General features: G+C 40.7%; 2 protein-coding genes across 8 annotated transcripts in view; both read left to right on the top strand.

Annotated features, from left to right (window-relative positions):
- The window catches only part of TMTC4 (transmembrane and tetratricopeptide repeat containing 4), a 60,342-nt gene extending 44,323 nt beyond the window's left edge, over window positions 1-16,019 (top strand). For 2 of the 6 annotated variants that reach the window (XM_017816653.1, XM_017816652.1), the window contains 5 exons: window positions 63-204; window positions 900-1,014; window positions 1,503-1,615; window positions 8,666-8,735; window positions 9,252-14,405. In XM_017816653.1, the coding sequence (XP_017672142.1) occupies window positions 63-204; window positions 900-1,014; window positions 1,503-1,615; window positions 8,666-8,735; window positions 9,252-9,403 (592 nt within the window). In that variant the 3' untranslated portion in view covers window positions 9,404-14,405. The other 4 variants (XM_017816657.1, XM_017816654.1, XM_017816656.1 and 1 more) reach the window with 4 other exon arrangements.
- Window positions 16,020-16,358: 339 nt separating this feature from the next.
- The window catches only part of GGACT (gamma-glutamylamine cyclotransferase), a 29,857-nt gene continuing 27,386 nt past the window's right edge, over window positions 16,359-18,829 (top strand). The window contains exon 1 of one of the 2 annotated variants that reach the window (XM_017816626.1): window positions 16,359-16,437. The gene's annotated coding sequence lies outside the window, so the exon portion shown is untranslated. The remainder of the gene's footprint in view (window positions 16,438-18,829) is intronic. The other variant, XM_017816627.1, reaches the window with a different exon arrangement.

Genomic DNA, 18,829 nt, shown 5'->3' with positions numbered 1-18,829 from the left:
GGATCCTGTGTTTCAAATGGTTAATTGTTCTCTCTCTTGGTGTGTTTTCCCAATTTGCTCAGACCTGATTTTGCTGCTGCATGGATGAATCTAGGAATAGTACAGAACAGTTTAAGAAGATTTGAAGAGGCAGAGCAAAGCTACTGGACAGCAATTAAACACAGGAAAAAATATCCAGACTGTTACTACAATTTAGGGCGGTTGGTAAGTGCTTTTGAATAAATGATAGCTATGACTGGAATCTGTGCATCTCTCTGTGTGTATGTGTATATATATATATGTATATATATATTTATATAATTCTGCTGTACTGTTAAAAGCTGTTATTCCAGTTTGCTTGTATTGTATTACAGGATGATTTCACACTTTTAGTAGCTTTTCCTATTGCTTTCCTGGTATACTTCCTTCCATACAGCCTTTGGTAGTCCTACTTTTTCATATAAAGAGGTGTAAACAAAAATACAGATTTTGGTGCCTTTTTGGGTTTTTTTTTTTAATATATTTCCTAATATTAGACTGTTTTGCATTCATTAGTGTCTTGTTTGGTAGTAGAACTATGCTGAAAAATTCAAATCTGATTTTTGGAAATATTTATATTAAATATTTACTAATCCTCTTGTGTAGATTTCTAAATTTTATGCTGATTTTTTTCCCTATCCTATTGGTACATGCGTATTTAAAGACAAGCCTCGTTCCCAGACATAAGCAGAGGAAAATTAGTATATATCACTCTTATCTTCCATACTACCATAGTATTCTTTTTACTTTTCTATTTTTATCTATAAAAACAAGTCCTAGTAAAATGGAATGAGACATTAACAGCTCTGTAGTTTTTTTAGTGCATGACAGGAAAGTAAAGCATACCATAGCAAAATTGCTGAGTTTTTCTTTCATTTTAGTATGCAGATTTGAATCGCCATATAGATGCATTGAATGCATGGAGGAATGCTACTGTCCTGAAACCAGAGCATAGTTTGGCTTGGAACAATATGATAATATTGCTTGATAACACAGGTAAAAGCCTATTCTGATATTTTAATGAATAATTCAGTGTCTAGCAAAACTTAAAGCTTTATCTGTATATATCTTAAAGGAACTCTACCTCTTCTTTGGCTACCCAGACATTCTCTAATAATAGAAGAATACCTTCTGGCTCAGTGGTTTTAAAGCATCACTTGAAGTCCAGCATATAAATTGAATTTCTGATCCTTACTTGAAATACCATCATTGTGCCAGCACGTTTATACTATAGACCAAATTTCAGAACTTTTTAATCTTTGTGCTTTGTTGTTCTTCTGAAGGTGTTATCTGTTGAAAATAAAATAAAGACTTTCTATTGTCTTAGTCTGATGAATTTTACATTTGTGTGTGTGTGACACCTGGCTTTCTTTAAAAACTCATGCAATCAGCTTTTCGTAAAATATGCACGCTTCAGCATGAAAAACAACTAATAAGGCTGTGTTAAAACATGCCTTCTCTTTTTCCCCTACCTGGTCTCCCAGGCAATCTAGCTCAAGCAGAAGCAGTTGGAAGAGAGGCCCTGGAATTAATACCTAATGATCATTCCCTTATGTTTTCATTGGCAAATGTACTGGGGAAATCACAAAAATATAAGGTAGGTAACTAGAGCTTTTTGACTGTAGGGTTTTGGATTGGTTTGGTTGGTTTTTTTCTTATTTAAACTGTCTAAGTTTTTTTTAGAAACCATTTGAGGAAACCATTGCTATTGCTTCAATAACCAGGTTTCAATGCCTATTTCTGTCACAGTATTGGTGTATGATTCTGGCCTAAGTTTATCTCACCTTATTTTAGATGCCTGGGTTACAAATGTTGCTGCCCTACACTACTGTCAGTGGTCAGTGGAGAGAAATAGGCTCTTAAGCACACTAGAGGGCAGTTAGAGTCTTGTGTTCCTTCACTGCCGAGGGAGGGAGCCTGCTTTGAATTAGAATTCAGGAATTCAAATTAGATGGGATAGACTAGTCCTGGTCCTTTTGGTATGTAAAAGAAGCAAGATGTACCATTACCTGATATGAGTTCTAGCCTCTTTGCCTCAGACGCTATCTAAAATAGAGTTACACAAATCTGTTAATCCTGAATTGAGGATGGGATATCTGGGTAATCCCAGAATACTACAAGAGAAAGTCCATACATTGAACAATTTATTGAATTTTCTCTTGGATGGCGTGGACCAGCCTGTGAGTGGTATCTCAGCATTAGCTACTTATATTTGCAAGTAGGAAATGTAATGAAACTGATAAGAATTATTTATTTTCCAAAAGGAATTGTATGACCTGACAGAGAATAAATCATACACAGTTAATATATTTAGTTGTTTTAATTGACTCTGTAGTCAGTGTATGATATGATATGATATGATATGATATGATATATGTGTTAGGGACAAATTAATAATCAAAATTTTGGTGTTCCTCAGAAAAACGTCATTTACCAAACCTTGGCTTTGGGGGGGTTTAATGTCTTTTTGGTAGTGATAATGCTAGCAGCACTGAAGGAACATCCTCAGTTATATACAAAGGGCAAGAGGAAATGGCCTCAAGGTGCACCAGGGGAAGTTTAGATTAGATATTAGGAAAACTTTTTCACAAAAAGGGTTGTAAAACATTGGAACAGACTGCCCAGGGAAGTAGTGGAGTCACCACCTCTGGAAGTGTTCAAAAAAACATGTGGATATGGCACTTGAGGACATGGTTTAATGGTGAACATTGTGATGGTGCTGCGTTGACAGTTGGACTTAATGATCTTAATGGTCTTTTCCAACTTTAACAATTTGATGATTCTCAAAACAGATACATTTTTCCACCAGTTACTGTGGACACTTAAATTTCATCAGTATTGTGCAGCTGTGGAATCTTGACCTGTCCACATGTGAAGCCAGAGCCTGTGAAAAGCCAGGCACTTACTTTTGTTTGCATTAGTGATGCTGTTAAACACCCTGTTTTTCTAGACTGGCTGGGGTTTTTTCCTGTACACTCGAGTTCTTTCCTCTCTCCACCTGAGACTGTTATAAAATATATATTTTAGGTTAATTTAGCAAAGTTCCAGAAGGATACAAATTACATCTAGAATATATAAGGGATGAGATTATGGAGGAGGTAATTGCTAGGATTATTTTGGTGAGTCATGACTGTGAAAGAATAGAGGATTGTGTAGTCATTCATCAAGAAGAGTATGTGGCATGATAGAATAAAGAGCATTTATAATGAAATAAGTTGAAAGAGAAGTTGAAAACAAGCTAGAAAACTTCTCCAGGTGCAGGAGAGATAAGTCTGTCTTAGTGGATTTAAAAAATAAAAAAGGAGGTAGTGGGTTTGATTGCCAGCTCTGAAAGGTCATTATGCTGCAGGAGGATGTGTTGGAGACAAAGCAGAAATAATAGTAGGGGAAAATTAAGCTTGCAAGTCGGCATCCTGAATAAAGTAAAAGGAATAGCAGAGCCCAGGGAAGAAAGCAGGGAGCCAGTGAGTGTTTTAACAGTTCAATATGGAGTAGTAGGTTTGTGTTAAAACAGGGAGAGCAAATTAAGGGAATTGGAAAGTGGACTCACAAAGGTTATGATCTCAGCAGCTGTATTTTTGCATTGCCTAGAAAGAGGAGATATAAGAGTTTTTATAAGTGGGAGAATGCTAAATGACAATAAAAAGCATAGAAAATTCAGATTTCTTGTCCACCCCCTCACCATGTAAAAACAGAGAAGAGGATGGCTCTTCAAAGATTTTTATTGAATGGGCTTGGAGGGGAGGGAGGGGTGGACGGACTGTCAAGGTGATGGAGGTAATTTTCAGAGTGCTGCCTTGCTGTGTCTGATGTGTTGTATAACCTCAGGCATTTCATTTATTAGGTTACTTGTTATGTGTCTGTATAAAAGTTGTTACATTGGTTTTGTTGCAGTAAAGGAAGATTTGTTCTGAGAATTTTTTGTTATCTCTTATTTTAAAAGACATTGAGTCAAAAAGGTTTTATTATGTTGTGAAAGATTTCCTTCCAGTAAGCACACAACATTCTCCTTCAGTTTCTTTCCAGCAGAAGATAGTTTTCCTACATCACCAACCAAAAACCCAACCCTTTTTGATTTCTGTTTGTATCTACTGATGAATGGTTTATTGTTTCAGAAAGAAAAGCACATTTAGGATGAGCTGTTTCAATGGTTTTGTTTGGGTTTTTTAATTATCATCTGTTATACCAACTTAGAGTTCTCCTTTAAATGCTTGTTCTTATCTCACTGGATGAAAAACCAAGCTATCTTTAGTTCTTTGAAAATGTGTATGCAGTATTTTTGTTATGTATATATCTGTGCTTTTTCTGTAAAAAGTGCAAAAATTGAAAACATTCAGCATTTTGAAGTAAAGCCAGACTACAATTTTGTGGCCTTGGCAGCAGATGGAATACAGTGTGGTTACCCAAGCCTTTGCTATATGCAGCCTGAAAGTTTCTTGGCAACACTTAAAGATTTGGCAAGATGCAGCAATTTGAAATATCACTGGTGTACTGAATGTATATTTACTCCATATATCTACAGTAATATGAATATGATGCACCTTAAATAGCCTTTAATCAACCAGTATGCTTCTACTACTGCTGAGCAAAGTAGTGGTGATAAAAATGTTTTCAGCATGTAGTTGGAGATGTATGGTAATGGCAGCCAGCTCTTGAATATCTATTTCATTAAATTTTCTGGAAGTGGCACTGCACATGTTGTCCCACTGTGCTTCAGCAGTGAAAGGATGTGAGTCTGTACATTAGGTGCTTCTCTTTTGTTTAGGTGACAACTTTAGGCATAGGACTGAATTAATTGGGCAGCACATTTTTCACTTTGATTGCTGTTAACTTGGCCAGTGAAGAAATCAGAGATTTACTTATTAGACCAAAATACTAAAATTTGCAGTGGGAAAAAATATAACTTCATGGGACTTACGATTACCTCATTTTTCAGGTGCCAATCCACTGTTGATTTTTAGGATTGGAGAGTTGTACAAAAAGAGGAGGTTATCTTGCACAACTTGTCAAATTTTTGACTCTCAGTATGTTTCTCAAGTGACTGAGAAACATGGAAATCATGGGATAACTTTGCCTGGAAATGACATTTAGAGGTCATCCAGTCCAACCCCTGACCCAAACCAGGGCCAGTTCCAGTTGTATCTTGAATATCTTTGTGGATAGAGATTCTAGAACCTCTCTGGACAGCATCTTTCAGTGCTTGACCAACTTTATGGTAAAATAAATAAATAGTTTTTTTTATCCTTTTATCTAATTGGAATTTCTCATATACCAGCTTGCATCCATTATGTCTCATCCCATCTCACAGACATGTGAGAAGAGTCTGTTTTCATCTTCTCTGTATTATCTGATCAAGTAGTTGTAGGCAGCACTAAGGTCTCCCCTTTACCTTCTCTTCTGAAGGCTGAAGAGATTCAGTTCTTTCAGCTGTTTGATGTATGTCTTGTGCTCCAGACCCTAACCATCTTGGTGGCTCTCTGCCAGACTCACTAAAGTATGTTTATGGACATACTTTAATGGAGTAATGGAGTCTTGTAATGGAGAGCCCCAACCTGAACACATACTCCAGATGTGGTCTCAGAAGTGCTAATATAGAAGGATTATTTCCCTGGACCAGCTGGCTGTACTTGATACAGCACAGGATGTGGTTGGTCATCTTTTGAGGGTACACTGATGGCTTTTATTCTTTTTGCTGTCTACCAGGCCCACCAGATCCATTTCTATAGAGCTGTTTCCTAGACAGTTGTTTCTCAGGCTGTACTTTTGCATGGGATTATCCCATCCCAGATGTGGAACTTTGCATTTAATCTTGCTGAACTGTATGATATTTCAGCAGTCCAATCCTGTTCAACATCTTCATTAATGACTTGGATGATGGGGCAGAGGGCACCATCAGCACCTTCGCTGATGACACCAAACTGGGAGGAGTGGCTGATTTGGCAGGAAAGCATCTGAGGATCCTGGTGGACACCAGTTTGCCCCAAAGACACACTGCTGGCTCATGTTCAAAGAAGGCTAATGATATCCTGGGTTGTCTTAGGAGTGCTGCCTTTTGCCAACAGGCTGAAGGAGGTGATCCTTTCTCTCCACTGGTGAGGTTACACCTGAAGTCCTGTGTCCAGTTCCCAGAGAGTTCAGCAAAGGGCCACAAAGATGATGAAGACACTGGAACATCTTTCCTATGGGGGAAGGTTGAGCCTAGAGAAGAGAAGCCTCAGGGGGAGGATCTCAATGTACATACTTGAAGGGTGGACAAAACTAGATGGAGCCAGGCTCTTTTCAGTGGTGCTCTGTGACAGGACAAAAAGCAATGGGCCCAAAGAAAACAAAGTATGTTCCCTCTGAACATCAGGAAGTGCTTTTTTACTGTGACCAAACATAGGCACAGGTTACCCAGAGAGGCTATGGAGTCTCCATCACTGGGGATGCTGCCTGGAGATGGTCCTCGGCAGCTGGTTCCGCTGGAGCAGAGAGGTTGGATCAGATGACCACCAAAGGTCCATTCCAGCCTCAGCCATTTTCTGATTCCTGCCAGTCCATTTCTCTGTCCTGCCCAGGTCCATCAAAATAGCAGCTCTCCCCTCCAGTGTAGTTATCACTCCCTCCTCTTAGGTGCTATTTATAAAGTTTTGAAAGTGCATTCAGTCCCATCATCCAAAACATTAATGAAGTCACTAAATAGTATGAGTTTCAAAGAGACCAGTGCATACCAGCAACTGTCTGGGTATGACAATGCTGGAGCAATTGCTTATGCCATAGGAAAGCAATGCTAAAACTTGCACTATGGAATTATATACCCTCTAAATTTCCAGACATCTGGTTCCCTTGTTAACTCCTATCTAAGTATTCCTTCTCCTGAAACAGAATCGATGACAGAATGGTTGGTTTTGAAAAGACCTCTGGAGATCATCTCATCCAACCCCCCTGCTAGAGCACATTAACCTGGAGCAGGTTCCACAGGATTGCGTCCAGGCAGGTGTTGAATATCTCCAGGGAAGAAGACTCCACAGCCTCTCTGGCATCCTGTTCCAGTGCTCAGTCATCCTCACAGAAGGAAGTTCTTCTTCATGTTCAGGTGGAACTTGCTGTACATCAGTTTCTGCCTGTTGCCTCTTGTCCTATTGCTTGGCACCACTGGGAAGAGCCTGGTTCCGTCCTCTTGGCACCCTCCCTTCAGATACTTATAGACACTGATGAGGTTCCCTCTCAGTCATCTCTTTTCAGACCGAGCAGGCCCAGCTCCCTCAGCCTTTCCTCATAAGAGAGGTGCTCTAGTCCCTTAATCATCTTTGCAGCCCTCCACTGGACTAGCGCTGAGAATGCTGTGGTTTGTAATTTCCTTGACCTGAGAAGATGAAGGCACTTTCTGCATTAGTCTCTCTTGGCTTGAGAGTGGCAGCTCAGCTGTGCTCAGCAATGCTTTGAAAGGACCATGTTGTCTAGGTTTGAATTTGGACATATGGGAAAGCTCTTAAGTCACTCAGAGTTGAGTGACTCAATCTTGACATCAGAAATATCTTTTTCCCTGAAGGGGAACTCTAGAGACTTACTTCATGCTTCACATGAGAAGATGGTGGAACCAAAAATCTGGGTGACAGGTTTTCTTCTTCAGTAGAGCCTGTGTTATTTCAAGTAGTAAAAGCTTAGCACAAAGGAAAGAATTTTTCTCCAGGTTATTGTTCTCACATGCCTCAGACTAACAAGTATGTGCATTCAGACAGAAGCCTGTGGCATTGAGGTAATTTTATTTTCAGGTCATTTGCATTGAAACTGAATGAACAACTTCCCCTAAAGCTCAGCACAGCATAGAAATCTTTGTAAAATTTGCTCTCAAATATCTAAACTTGCATGTAAGTGAGTAAATATGCTCCATTTGGATTGGGGGAGTGTAACTTTTTAAACCTCTACAGGAAATATGCTCTGGGAAAAAAGTGTATTAGCAGCTAGTTTGGGAAAATAAAATGGTTTTAATTAGAGAATTAGTTTAGTGGTAAATTATTTTCTGAATACTTTCTGAGGGAGCTCAGGTTTTCTAAGTACTCAGATATCAAGAGTCTTAAGAGTACACACTGTAAGTGGGAATATGAAAAAGATAACTGGTGAAGAAATGTGAAGCATATTTGAAGGATTTTTTAAGTAACAAGCACTCAGCTACTCTTCATTGGGAACCATGCTGAAATATCTGCTTGAAAAGAATCTACTGGAATGCCACTATTTTTAATCCAAAAATTATTTTTAAAGGAAATATGTCTAAAAGCAGTTTGCTCAGATCCCAAATTATAGTATCCTTAACTTGATTGCATAAGAAGGGAAAACTTCAGCAGGTAATGTTTGAAAATATAGTAACTATAAAAAAAAGAATTTAAGTAAACAGTTTTGCAAACTTTACTAGTGCCTAATAATTTTCTGCTAAAATAATAGCAGCCTATTAAAGCATGGCACTTATTTGTAGCATTATTACTGTTTTCAGGAGGCTGTAGCCACCTGAGCTACAGGATCATGAAGGCTCAGAATATTTATATGATGGTATCATATCTGTATGATATAGTTTCGGAGGGTTTTTACTTACAATCAAGGGTAAATTTGACATTATTTTATATACAATGAGAGTAGACTGTCTTGTTGATTATTATTTTAAATTATTCAGGAATCTGAAGCTTTGTTCCTCAAGGCAATTAAAGCCAATCCAAATGCTGCCAGTTATCACGGTAATTTGGGTAAGAGCCTTTCTAACTTATCAGCTGTATTGTTTATTTGCTTCATATTCATTGTGTTTAAAAAGAAAAAGCAATCTTTCGAGCCTTCTTCCTGCTGGGCAGATTTCTATTTTACTTTCTAGAAGAACTGCCAGCCAGAAGAACAGGGCACTAATCCAGAAAAGCTGTCACATGATATGACAAATCAAGAGGGCTGCACAGTCCAGCCCAGAGGTAGCTGCACTTCAGTATCTGCAAATTGGTTCATTTATGCTATGCTTGTAACCTGCAATGAGCTCACCAGATAAGAGCTGCCATTTATGGCTGCATTGTAATTCATTCCTTCATCGTTCCCATGCCAGTTCTGCTCCCAGGCTTTGGTCTTACATTTGGCAACAGAACAAGCAGCTACTGTGCCACCAACCAGTGACAGACCCTTAACTGGAAATAAATACTTCAATGGCATTTTCCAAGTGGTTTGCAAGATTCCACATTATTCAACAATATTGCTAATGAAATTCCCCCTTGATGTTCCAGCTGTGCTTTATCATCGCTGGGGAAATCTTGACTTAGCAAAGAAGCACTATGAAGTCTCTCTGAAGCTTGATCCTATGGCACCTGGAACCAAGGAAAACTACAACCTCTTAAGAAGAAAACTGGAGCAGTTGCAAAAGAAAGGCGGTGCCTGATGTTCCTTTCCAGGTTGTCCGTGCATGCTGTTTACGACTAATGTTACATGGCTGCTTTTGACCATGTACAGGATTCAGTCATTATTTCTCAAAAATGATAACACCACCAGCACCACACACTTGAATGTCCAGTTTTGCCCTCCTACAGATCCTAACATTTCAGCTTGGGGGATCATTTTGTTTTTACTCTTGAACTGCTTTTAAAGTCCATTAGAACATTTTTACAGGTGTATGAAAGCAATGCAGATGGAATTTCACAGCATACACTTGTCATTTGATATCTTCATGTGACACTTCAGTAGAAGAATGAATAGCAGAAGGTGGTTTTATTTCTGAAAGTGATACTTAAAAGTGCAATTTCCTGTTTAAATCCTGATCTTTTCAAGTATAAAGAATATCTGTCCAGTTTTATTACTGCCTTCTACTGCCAGTCCTGCAGAGCCAGTGAAAAAAGGATTCTCTCCATCACATCAGTCTACTCATGTAATTTTGGTTACATGCCCTTATGCTTGTTTGTGTCTCAAGCCTGTGAAGTGTTGGATTTGTACAGGAGTAAATAAGGGCAAAGATTTGACCATAAATGTCTGTCAGCCAGTGTACTGCTGAGGTATGCTTGAGTGTAGAAAATACTCTTAGATTAAGATGGAGATTTTAGCAAGCAGCAAAGGGAAATGAAGTGTGAGGCAACAGAGGAATCAGCTAGAGTTTCTGTTCCTGCAGGCAGCCTCATCTAGTATAGACAACATGGGCAACAGGTCAGAATTGCTTTAGCTCCTGTGGCAGGTCAGTGGTCTAAATACAGTATAGTGTCTGCAGGAGCTTAATTGCCGTGTTCTTAGGCATTTCAGTGCTTTCTGGTTAAGGACATTACACCTTGCAGCTCCTGTACTGCTGGCGAATAAAGAGGTAATTTCTGTGACAAAGCAACTATGCGGAAGATCTGACCTTGGCTGTTGATCTGTTACCTGGAAGGAACGTGGCTCACCTTTGCCTCCCATGGCTTCTGTGTTTGCTGAAGGGGCAGATAAATAAGCATAGCTGTTAGTGCATAAACTGAGCACATCAATGTGAGATTATTCAGAGATGGTATATGTTGATACCATGTTACCTCTCAAAAGGGGCTATGCTTTAATACATGTTTGAACTCTGGCTGTCCAGAGTTGTTTGTCATGTGCTAATATTTACATTCCTGCTTCAGGAAGTAGTCACATGTCTCTGTATTTGTGGTGGTTGTTTTTTGGGTTTTGTTGGTTTGTTTGTTTGTTTTGGGGGGGTTGTTTTGAGATGGGTTGGTTTCTTTGCTTAAGATTGAAAGTTTGCTATTAATTTTGAAAACTAAGGAACTTTCCCTCTCTTTTTATATTCCTTTATTCTTTCCAACGATGTCCCCTGGAAGAAATTGATCAGTGCAGTATTTGCAGCTTTCCTAATTAGTCCAACGATTATTGTATAGGAGATTGGGTAATGTTCTCCATACACAACTCATCTATGTGTGGAACCATTTAAAGTCTCTGATAAGTTCCTGCCATAGGGCAGGATGTTGTGTGACCTTCTCATCTGACCACCATATAACCATTCTACATCTATAATGTAGATGTAGTATGATTTGAACCTACAATAGGCTGCTTTTACATTATAAATTTGCTTGGTAATGACAGTTGATTCAATAACTAAGTGTGTCTACAGAGCACACTGCAATACTGCAGAGCTACCAAAGCATCCTCTGGCAAAGCTAGTTCAGGTACTACAAGCTGTGCAGCTACTTTAATGTAATATTTTTGCCAGACTAGCTGTAAATCTAGCCAGCAAGGCTGTTGCAGTGGGGTGCTGTCCACAAATTTGGCTTTGAATGAACTAATCTGGCTATGTTATATAGTATGCTGCTGTACTGGTTTTGGTCGAGATACCAGAGGCATGCATGTGTGTTCCTCTCCTGCAAATACAGCCTGTTTCTCAGCAGGACTAATTAGTTCATATAGGGTACTAAGTTGATACAATTGTTTCCATTTCTTCTGGTTTCTAGACAGAATTTTCAGAAAGTAGTTTCTGAATATATTTGCAGGATATAAACATGCTCTTTGGTAAGCATCTGGTAAGCAGAACACTGCACCAGTATGGCTAGTCATCTTCTGATGACCACCATAGTTTAGCCAGTGCCAACTTTTGTATCTGAAAGGTGCTGAAATAGGTACACTCTTCAGTACAAACGGCAGGCTTTTAAGGCTTTCCATACATAGCCCACTTTTCATTGATATTGAGAACATGTAGCTTCTTTGATCATGAGGAATTAAAGAGTTAGGGTCTGGCTGGGTGAGCTAATTTATAGCTGAAGATAAATGTGTTTAATATAATCAGGTTTTTTCTGTATATTTGGAAAAATACATCCTGAGCTTAAATTATTATTCTCATCATAAAATCCACATGTGTAGTTTTCCCTGTTGCTTTCCATATTAGCTTTGCAAAAATCCAGTAGATCAATATTATGTATGGGGTATGAATTCTTTCTAGGTCATTATAAAACAAAGCTGTTGTAGAAATTCCTCTGTGGAAGTCAGTTTGTCCTTCTACTCAAGAGTTTTAGATGGAAGAGACAGACAAACAAATTGGATGTTTTGTTAGTATTTGAAAATGGGTTTTATTTTTCAGTACAGACAATATGATTTCTTCTTGATTAGCTTTCTGGCTAGTTGTATATATTTTTGTGAGGGTTTACTTGTTTTATATAATTTTCAGTTCTATAGAAATGCGATTGATTACTTGTATGATGGTAATAAGAAGGATACCCGTACATCTGAGTGCAATGTTGAGGCAGAATTGTGTTCAGAAGAAGCCACAAAGATGACCGCTTTTCTAATTAAAATTTCCTTCAGGCTTTCAAGAATACTAAATATTTTTTTACTTTATTTTCAGAAATATTTTGAAAGTGCAAATAATACAGTGGGGTTTATTAAAATGGTTATAATGCTAACCTTTTGCTTGGTTTTTCATACCTCATAACTGACTCCTGGAATAGTGCAGAAAACTCAGCCCTGAAGAGAGAAAGGTGAAGAAAAATTGGGTTTGTACATAACTGTTGTTACAAACATTGTCTTTCTAGCTGGATTTTTTTCCCGTTGCTAATTACAGAAGATTAAAGTTTCCTTATCAGCTGGCCTGCTTGATTCCCTAGGGAAATTAAGAAGCCTGGTTACTTTTTTCTTCTTTTTTGTTTTGAAAGATTGCTTGTTCAAATACAGTTCTGAGGAAAGAAATACAGAATGATTCAATGCACAGAATGGAGTCTGAAAAATAGTCACAATGATTGCTATGGATGGGAGTCTCTTTTCACCAAAAACTTCTAGCCAAGTTCCCAAATTGTATGTTTCTCTCATGTCTAGACCAATGCCATGTACATGAAGTTTCCTGTTATTTAATGTCATACTTAGTATTTAAACTTTAGAGATGTGGATTGTGTGTGTGTTTATGGGCACTGAGAAATAAAAATCTTTAATACTTTTGAATGGTTTCTTAAAAATATTGGGCCTATTCACTGGGAACTTGTTTCCTTCATATTTGAGATACCTGCATCTGAGCTATTCATCCTAGTTTCTCTGTTTAGTCACTGGAGGGGGAACAGGTAATGTGAACTATGATTCATCTTCTAAAGGAAGCACCTTTAGGATGTGAGGAGTCATATACTTGAACCAGGTACTCATCTTCACTAACTTCAAAAGGTAACTAAGGTGATCAGCTCATATACATGAAGAAAATCTCCCTTGATGCTTTCAGTTGAAGTAATCTGGTCCCATACACCTCTAGCATTCTCATACATTATTGGCCCCAAGAATGTTAAAAGACTGGCATTGAAGCAAACTGGCAGGTACTTGCCTTGAGAGTTGGAGAGTTATAGTAGCTCGATGAGGGAATGGGATAAAACAAATTAGGATGACTTTGATAAATTTACATGACTGATAAAGCAATGAACATCAGGTCTCTGTGTATGAAAACAACATTCAGGTCCAGTTTGATACGTTTCTATCTTGTTTATGTTTCTGTAATAAATGGTATTTCTTATTGAAATGACTTTTGGCATCCTTCACTCTAAAAAGCAATCTAAAGCCACTGTAAATTTGCAAAGGTGAGATTTTTTTTCTTAAATTGAAGTTGCTATTTCAAGCTGTAGCTGTTAGAATGTTAAATGCGATAGCATAGCCCGTTTCAGTATGGCGAGGTTTTTTAATTTCAATATCTTGATATTTATTTGCTGGTTCCTGCCTTTGTTCCCTATTTCATGTGAGCATTGGTACATTTACATACCTGTCATTACATGTAGATTCCCAAGTGTTTCTTGGCTTAGCCCTTTCACTGAGTAGCGCTTCCACAGCTCTTGGTATGTCTCTACCAAATACGCGTTTATGAGGGCACATTTAACTCAAAAACACTAAAATTTACTAGAAACAACAGTGAGATCACATGGTTGGATTTCTGCAATGTCAACACCAAGGGAGCCAAACTTCTGTCATGTACCACCATAAGCAGCAGGTGCCACTAATAATGGGCACTTCAGACTCTGTACTGGACTGCACGATAATGTGAAGTGGTTGTACATAGGTGTAATGTTATCAACACAGCAACTTGGACTCTGTGCTTTAAGGAAAAAGGACCATACAGCCACTCCAAGGAAGAGGATGTACACAGCTGCACGGGCTGTCAAGCACTGGAGGACGGATGACCTTTGTATTAGAATGCTGCACTGCAGTGTTGTGGCATGGGTGTTCAGTGTGTGTCAGTAATGATACATGTCAAGTGGTTCAGGGTTTTTTTAAACAAGTTTTTTTGTTAGGAAAAAATCTCTACAGGTACTGTGTAGCTTGTGATTTCTGAGCTGAACTTTTTTTATGTAGTGTTAATCATTCAGATTGGCAATGGTATGTTCCAATTTATTTTCAGCTGAGCAAGAAGTAAATACATTTGTAATTAAGCCATGAAATAAATCTGCATTTTGCTATCTTTTTTTTTGATAGATTTTAATTGTGACAGTGGTGTTTATTTTTGTAGTAAGTTTTTGATTCAGGGTTCTGCTGAAAGCTAGGAAGAAAATCTGATGGGCCCAGTAGACTGGCACTGGGACATACGGGAAGATGTTCTCTTGGAGTACTAGTTCAAAATCTTGATTCAGCGTGACTGTATTGATGTTGAATGTGTGTGCCTAAACAACAAAAAGAAGCACTTTAAAAAAGTGATAGAATACATAACATTAATTCAAGCTTTAAAACAATAAAATATAGGAAAAAAGCAAGAGCTTCTGCCTCAAATGCTGAGCAATCTTGTTGACCGCCAAAATGAGATTCGTTACCTGGTGTGCAGCAAGCCAATAATTGCACAGTCAAGAGAGACATTGATTATTTATTTCAGAGTTGCACAAGCCCGCGTGCTCGGTGGTATTCCACAAGTCAAGCACACCATCTATCAAAACCTTTTACTATTTATACATTTTAGCAAACAAAGGAATTAGTGTTCATTGACTACAAGTTATATAGCTCTCTTACTAATTAGTATTCTACCTTCTATTGGTTAATGATTCTCTCGCTTCTCATGCTAATTAGTCCACATGCTGAGTCTTTCCTTTTGGGTCAGGTTTCTTTAGTCGGTGGTCACAAAAACCCCCCTGCTGGAATTACCTTTACCCAGCTGGAGCTGATTTCAGCACAGTTGCTGAGTTGGGTTTATCAGTTTCTTCCTTATCTTGGGAGTTCTGCCAGATGTCTTTGTGGCCTGTAAATTCTGCATTCTTTGTGTCCACTATCAGTGGTGCATCCTTCTGCCTAAGCTTTGTTAACCTCCCCCTAGGTCTGAGATCACTGAAGCATGTCAAGCCCTAAACTTTTCACGAGGCAATTCTACCAACAAATAATTTGTTTTTCTAATAGCCAAAGACTGCTTTGAGATCTCCCCTGTCTCCTCCAGGCTGAACAAACCAAGTGACTTAAGCTGTTCCTGGTATGGCTTCCCCTGTAGATCCTTCACCATCTTTGTAGCCCCCCTTTGGATGCTAATAGCTTTATATCTTTCTTATGTTATGGTGTACCCAGGACTCGAGGTGAGGCTGCCCCAGTGCAGACCAGAGCAGGACAATGACCTCCCTCAACCGGCTGTCGATGCTTTGCCTGATGCCCCCCAAGACACAGTTAGCCCTCCTGGCTGCCAGGGCACTGCTGACTCATAATTCAACTTCCGTTGACCTGGACCCCCAGGTCTGTTTCTGCAGCACTGGTGAACAAGTACTGAATCGTTCTGTGTCAGTGCATAAGGGTATCTCGCTCTTATTCCTCTTACCAGCGCATTCATTTTCTTACAGTGATTTTACTGTGTGGAGCCTTCACGTACTTTGCTAAAGAGCAGGAGCAGACCAATCCCTACAGAGCCAGCTTGAGGGAGTCCTCCGCTGGGACCTGGAAGCTGCCAGCAAAGGCGGTAAACAGAAAGGCACTTGGCACCCTCCAGGTTTAAAACTCCTACTTCAGGCTCAAGACCAATCTCTGCAGCCAAAACCCCTTCTTGTTGAGTAGTCAACAGCGTCTGTAAAATAATAACGCGGTTTTTAAAGCTTCCCAAGAGCCAGACTGACTAGCTGTGGTTGTATTGCTTGACACACGTTTGTTACGGCCTCCAGGAGGCGAGGCCCCGGCACCGGGTTTTGAGAGCGGCTCTTCCCGGGAGCGCCGGGCGCTGCTCCTGCTTTGGCAGCCGGCGCAGGCTGCCCCGCTCTCCCGGCTCCGGGCCCGGCTGCTCGCCCTGCCCGCGCTCCCGTCCCCCCGCCAAGCACGCCCCGTCCTCTGGCAGCCGCGCCGGCCCGGGCAAACAACCCCGGCTCGGCCCCCCCAGCCCCGGGGCACCCGGCGCTGCCCCGGCCGCGGGGGAGGGACCGCGGGCAGGCACCGCCTCGCGTCCCGCTCCGCCCCGCCGCCTACTCCCCGGAGAGGCGCCCCAGGACGGGCAGAAGGCAGCGGCCGCAGGCGCGAGTGGAGGCGCGGATACAAGAGCAGCACTGGCGAGTGAGTACCCCGGCCGAGCGCCGGGGGGCCGGGCCGGGCCGGGCCGAGCGGGGCGGGGCGGTCCGCCCTTCTCGCCACGTGATGCGCGGCCCCACCGGGAGAGCAGGGGTGGTTCGGCGCAGGCTGCGGGTCCCGCCGGGCTGGCGGCGGGGAAGGGTGCTGCCGGCTGTCCCGCACCGGCGGAGAGCACGCCTGCCGCCGCCGGGCCGCGGGCCGCGGGGCGGGCCCGTAAGAGCCACGTGTGACAGCGGCGCGGCTCGGCCCCGCCGGCCGGGCGGGAGCTGCGGGCGGCTCGGCCTCCGCCCCCGGGTTCGGGGCTCCCTCCCGGGGACCCGGCTGCCCGTGGTGCGAGAGCACAGCAGCGCCTCGCACCCCAGAGGTGGGAGGAGTGGCTCATCAGTGACACGGCCGAGCGCAGGAAGAGCTGTCCGTGACGGTCTCGCCTTCCCCTGGTGGCCGGGCGCATCCTCCAAACAAGAGTGTTCATTATGATCCAGATACTCGTTTTAGTAACATACCTTTGCCTTGGTAATGGCTAGTGACGTGTATTTGAAGAGCTAGTATCTACATTAAAGGGAAAAGAGAAAGGAAATAGTTTAGGTATCATACATGAAGAGAAGCTGTGACAATCGATAACTGTCTACACCTGTCAGGTGTAAGGTGTCCCTGCCCACGGGAGGAGGGTTGGCACTAGGTGATTTTTAAGGTCCCTTCCAACCCAAACCATTTTATGTTTCTGTATCCTTACAAGATGATGCTTCAGACTTCAGAGCATTTATCTTTTTGCCCTCAGTATTTGGACCAGAATGTTGGGGGTTTGTTATCCCTTTTGTTTTTTTAATTGTCTTAGGTGTTTAATTTTGCTATGTTTTCATCTCCTGCCTTTTCTGTATCCTTTTCCATTATAGAGTTATGTAAATATTTTGCTTTTGAGTTAACCTGCATTTAGTTGTATCTGTGTTAACTCCAGACAATTAATTTCCTAATTTTTTGCTCCAGGAATTTTTTAATTTGCTGCTTCTGTAATTTTTGCCCTCCTTTGAAAATAGCAAAGTAGTGAATTATATAGAGGTTAACGTACAGAGGCACAATTGTAAATATTTCCGTGACCAAGTTATTTGATGTTGATCTCTATGTGGAGTGGACTTGTTTTATATACACTCTAGTTTAAGCACGCAGTCAAGCTGGAAAAGCAATTTCTTGACAATTAAAATTGTTCATGGTGTGACAAAGGCCATTAAGAGAGGCTTTAAATTTTGCATCTGAACAAAAAACCAGGCATATTTCCATCATTCTTCACACACACACACTCCCCAAGAAAAGCCTTAAAAACCTACATGTGTCTTAAAAATATAATTATCCTTTGTCAGCACTCATCTCCTGCCCTCACTCCATCATAGCTGTCAAATTTATATGAACACTAACATGTCTTATTATCAAAGTGTAGTACATCATTCTTTTGCCATGGGTAAATAAAAGAACAGATGTCTCTGTTGCTGTCTGTCTCAAAACCTGAATTGTCAAGGGTGTTACATGTTAAACAAAAGAAAAAATGACCTAAATATACATTGCTAATATTTTTAAATCTGCATCCTCCTGCTGACAACTATTAACTTCTTGATATGTGCGTCATAGTCCATTTTCCATGCGTTTTTGCAGCATGTTTGCTCCTCACTTTCCAAATTGCTGTGGTGGTCTGCATCAGCTTTGCAAGGAAGTTTCTTTGAGCTTGTTCATGCATTTGAGACCACTGGAATATTGAACAGAGCTTTGCTTAATGACTGAAGATTGTGTGTCATATTCTTGATAAGTTTCATGTCACCTGCTGCTTATAGTTTTTCTTCTGGTGACTTTATATGTGTGATCAGAGTTTTCCCTTGCTTATTTTCTCATATTCAGGATAGAAGTATTGCTTTGAATGCTTCATTTACTGCAGTGTCTGCTTTTTATCCTTTAGAAAGGATCACTGTGTCAGTTCATGCTTTCCTTGGCTGATTTTTGACATGGAATGCTAGGTGCCTCCAGAGAGTGGAGGGCACGAACCAGGCCTGGTTTGAACCAGACATCCTGCTGTCTCTGCCACCCACTGTTCTGCAGAGTACAGCCTCTTCCCTTGAAAAAGTGTTGTCTAGCATTGGCTTTAGCCCTGCTCTGAGGGGGAGGCTGGGCTGGGTGACCTTCAAAGGTCCCTTCCAACCAACATTTCTCTGAGTCTGTCTATACATTCTCATAACTCCCAATAGTAACCCAACAGCCTATTTCAAAAGAAGTTTCCTCTTGAAAATTACTTTTATCTGACTGCTGATGTGATGAAACCACAGGTTTTGCCTGTTCTGCTTCTCTTGTTCATATGGTTGTGTTTGTTCTTCTTGGGGAACTTCTGGGAAGTCAG

Source organism: Lepidothrix coronata, unplaced genomic scaffold, assembly GCF_001604755.1.
Source record: "Lepidothrix coronata isolate B3197 unplaced genomic scaffold, Lepidothrix_coronata-1.0 Scaffold57, whole genome shotgun sequence".
NCBI lineage: Eukaryota > Metazoa > Chordata > Aves > Passeriformes > Pipridae > Lepidothrix > Lepidothrix coronata.
This window is presented reverse-complemented; position numbering and strand designations above follow the sequence as displayed.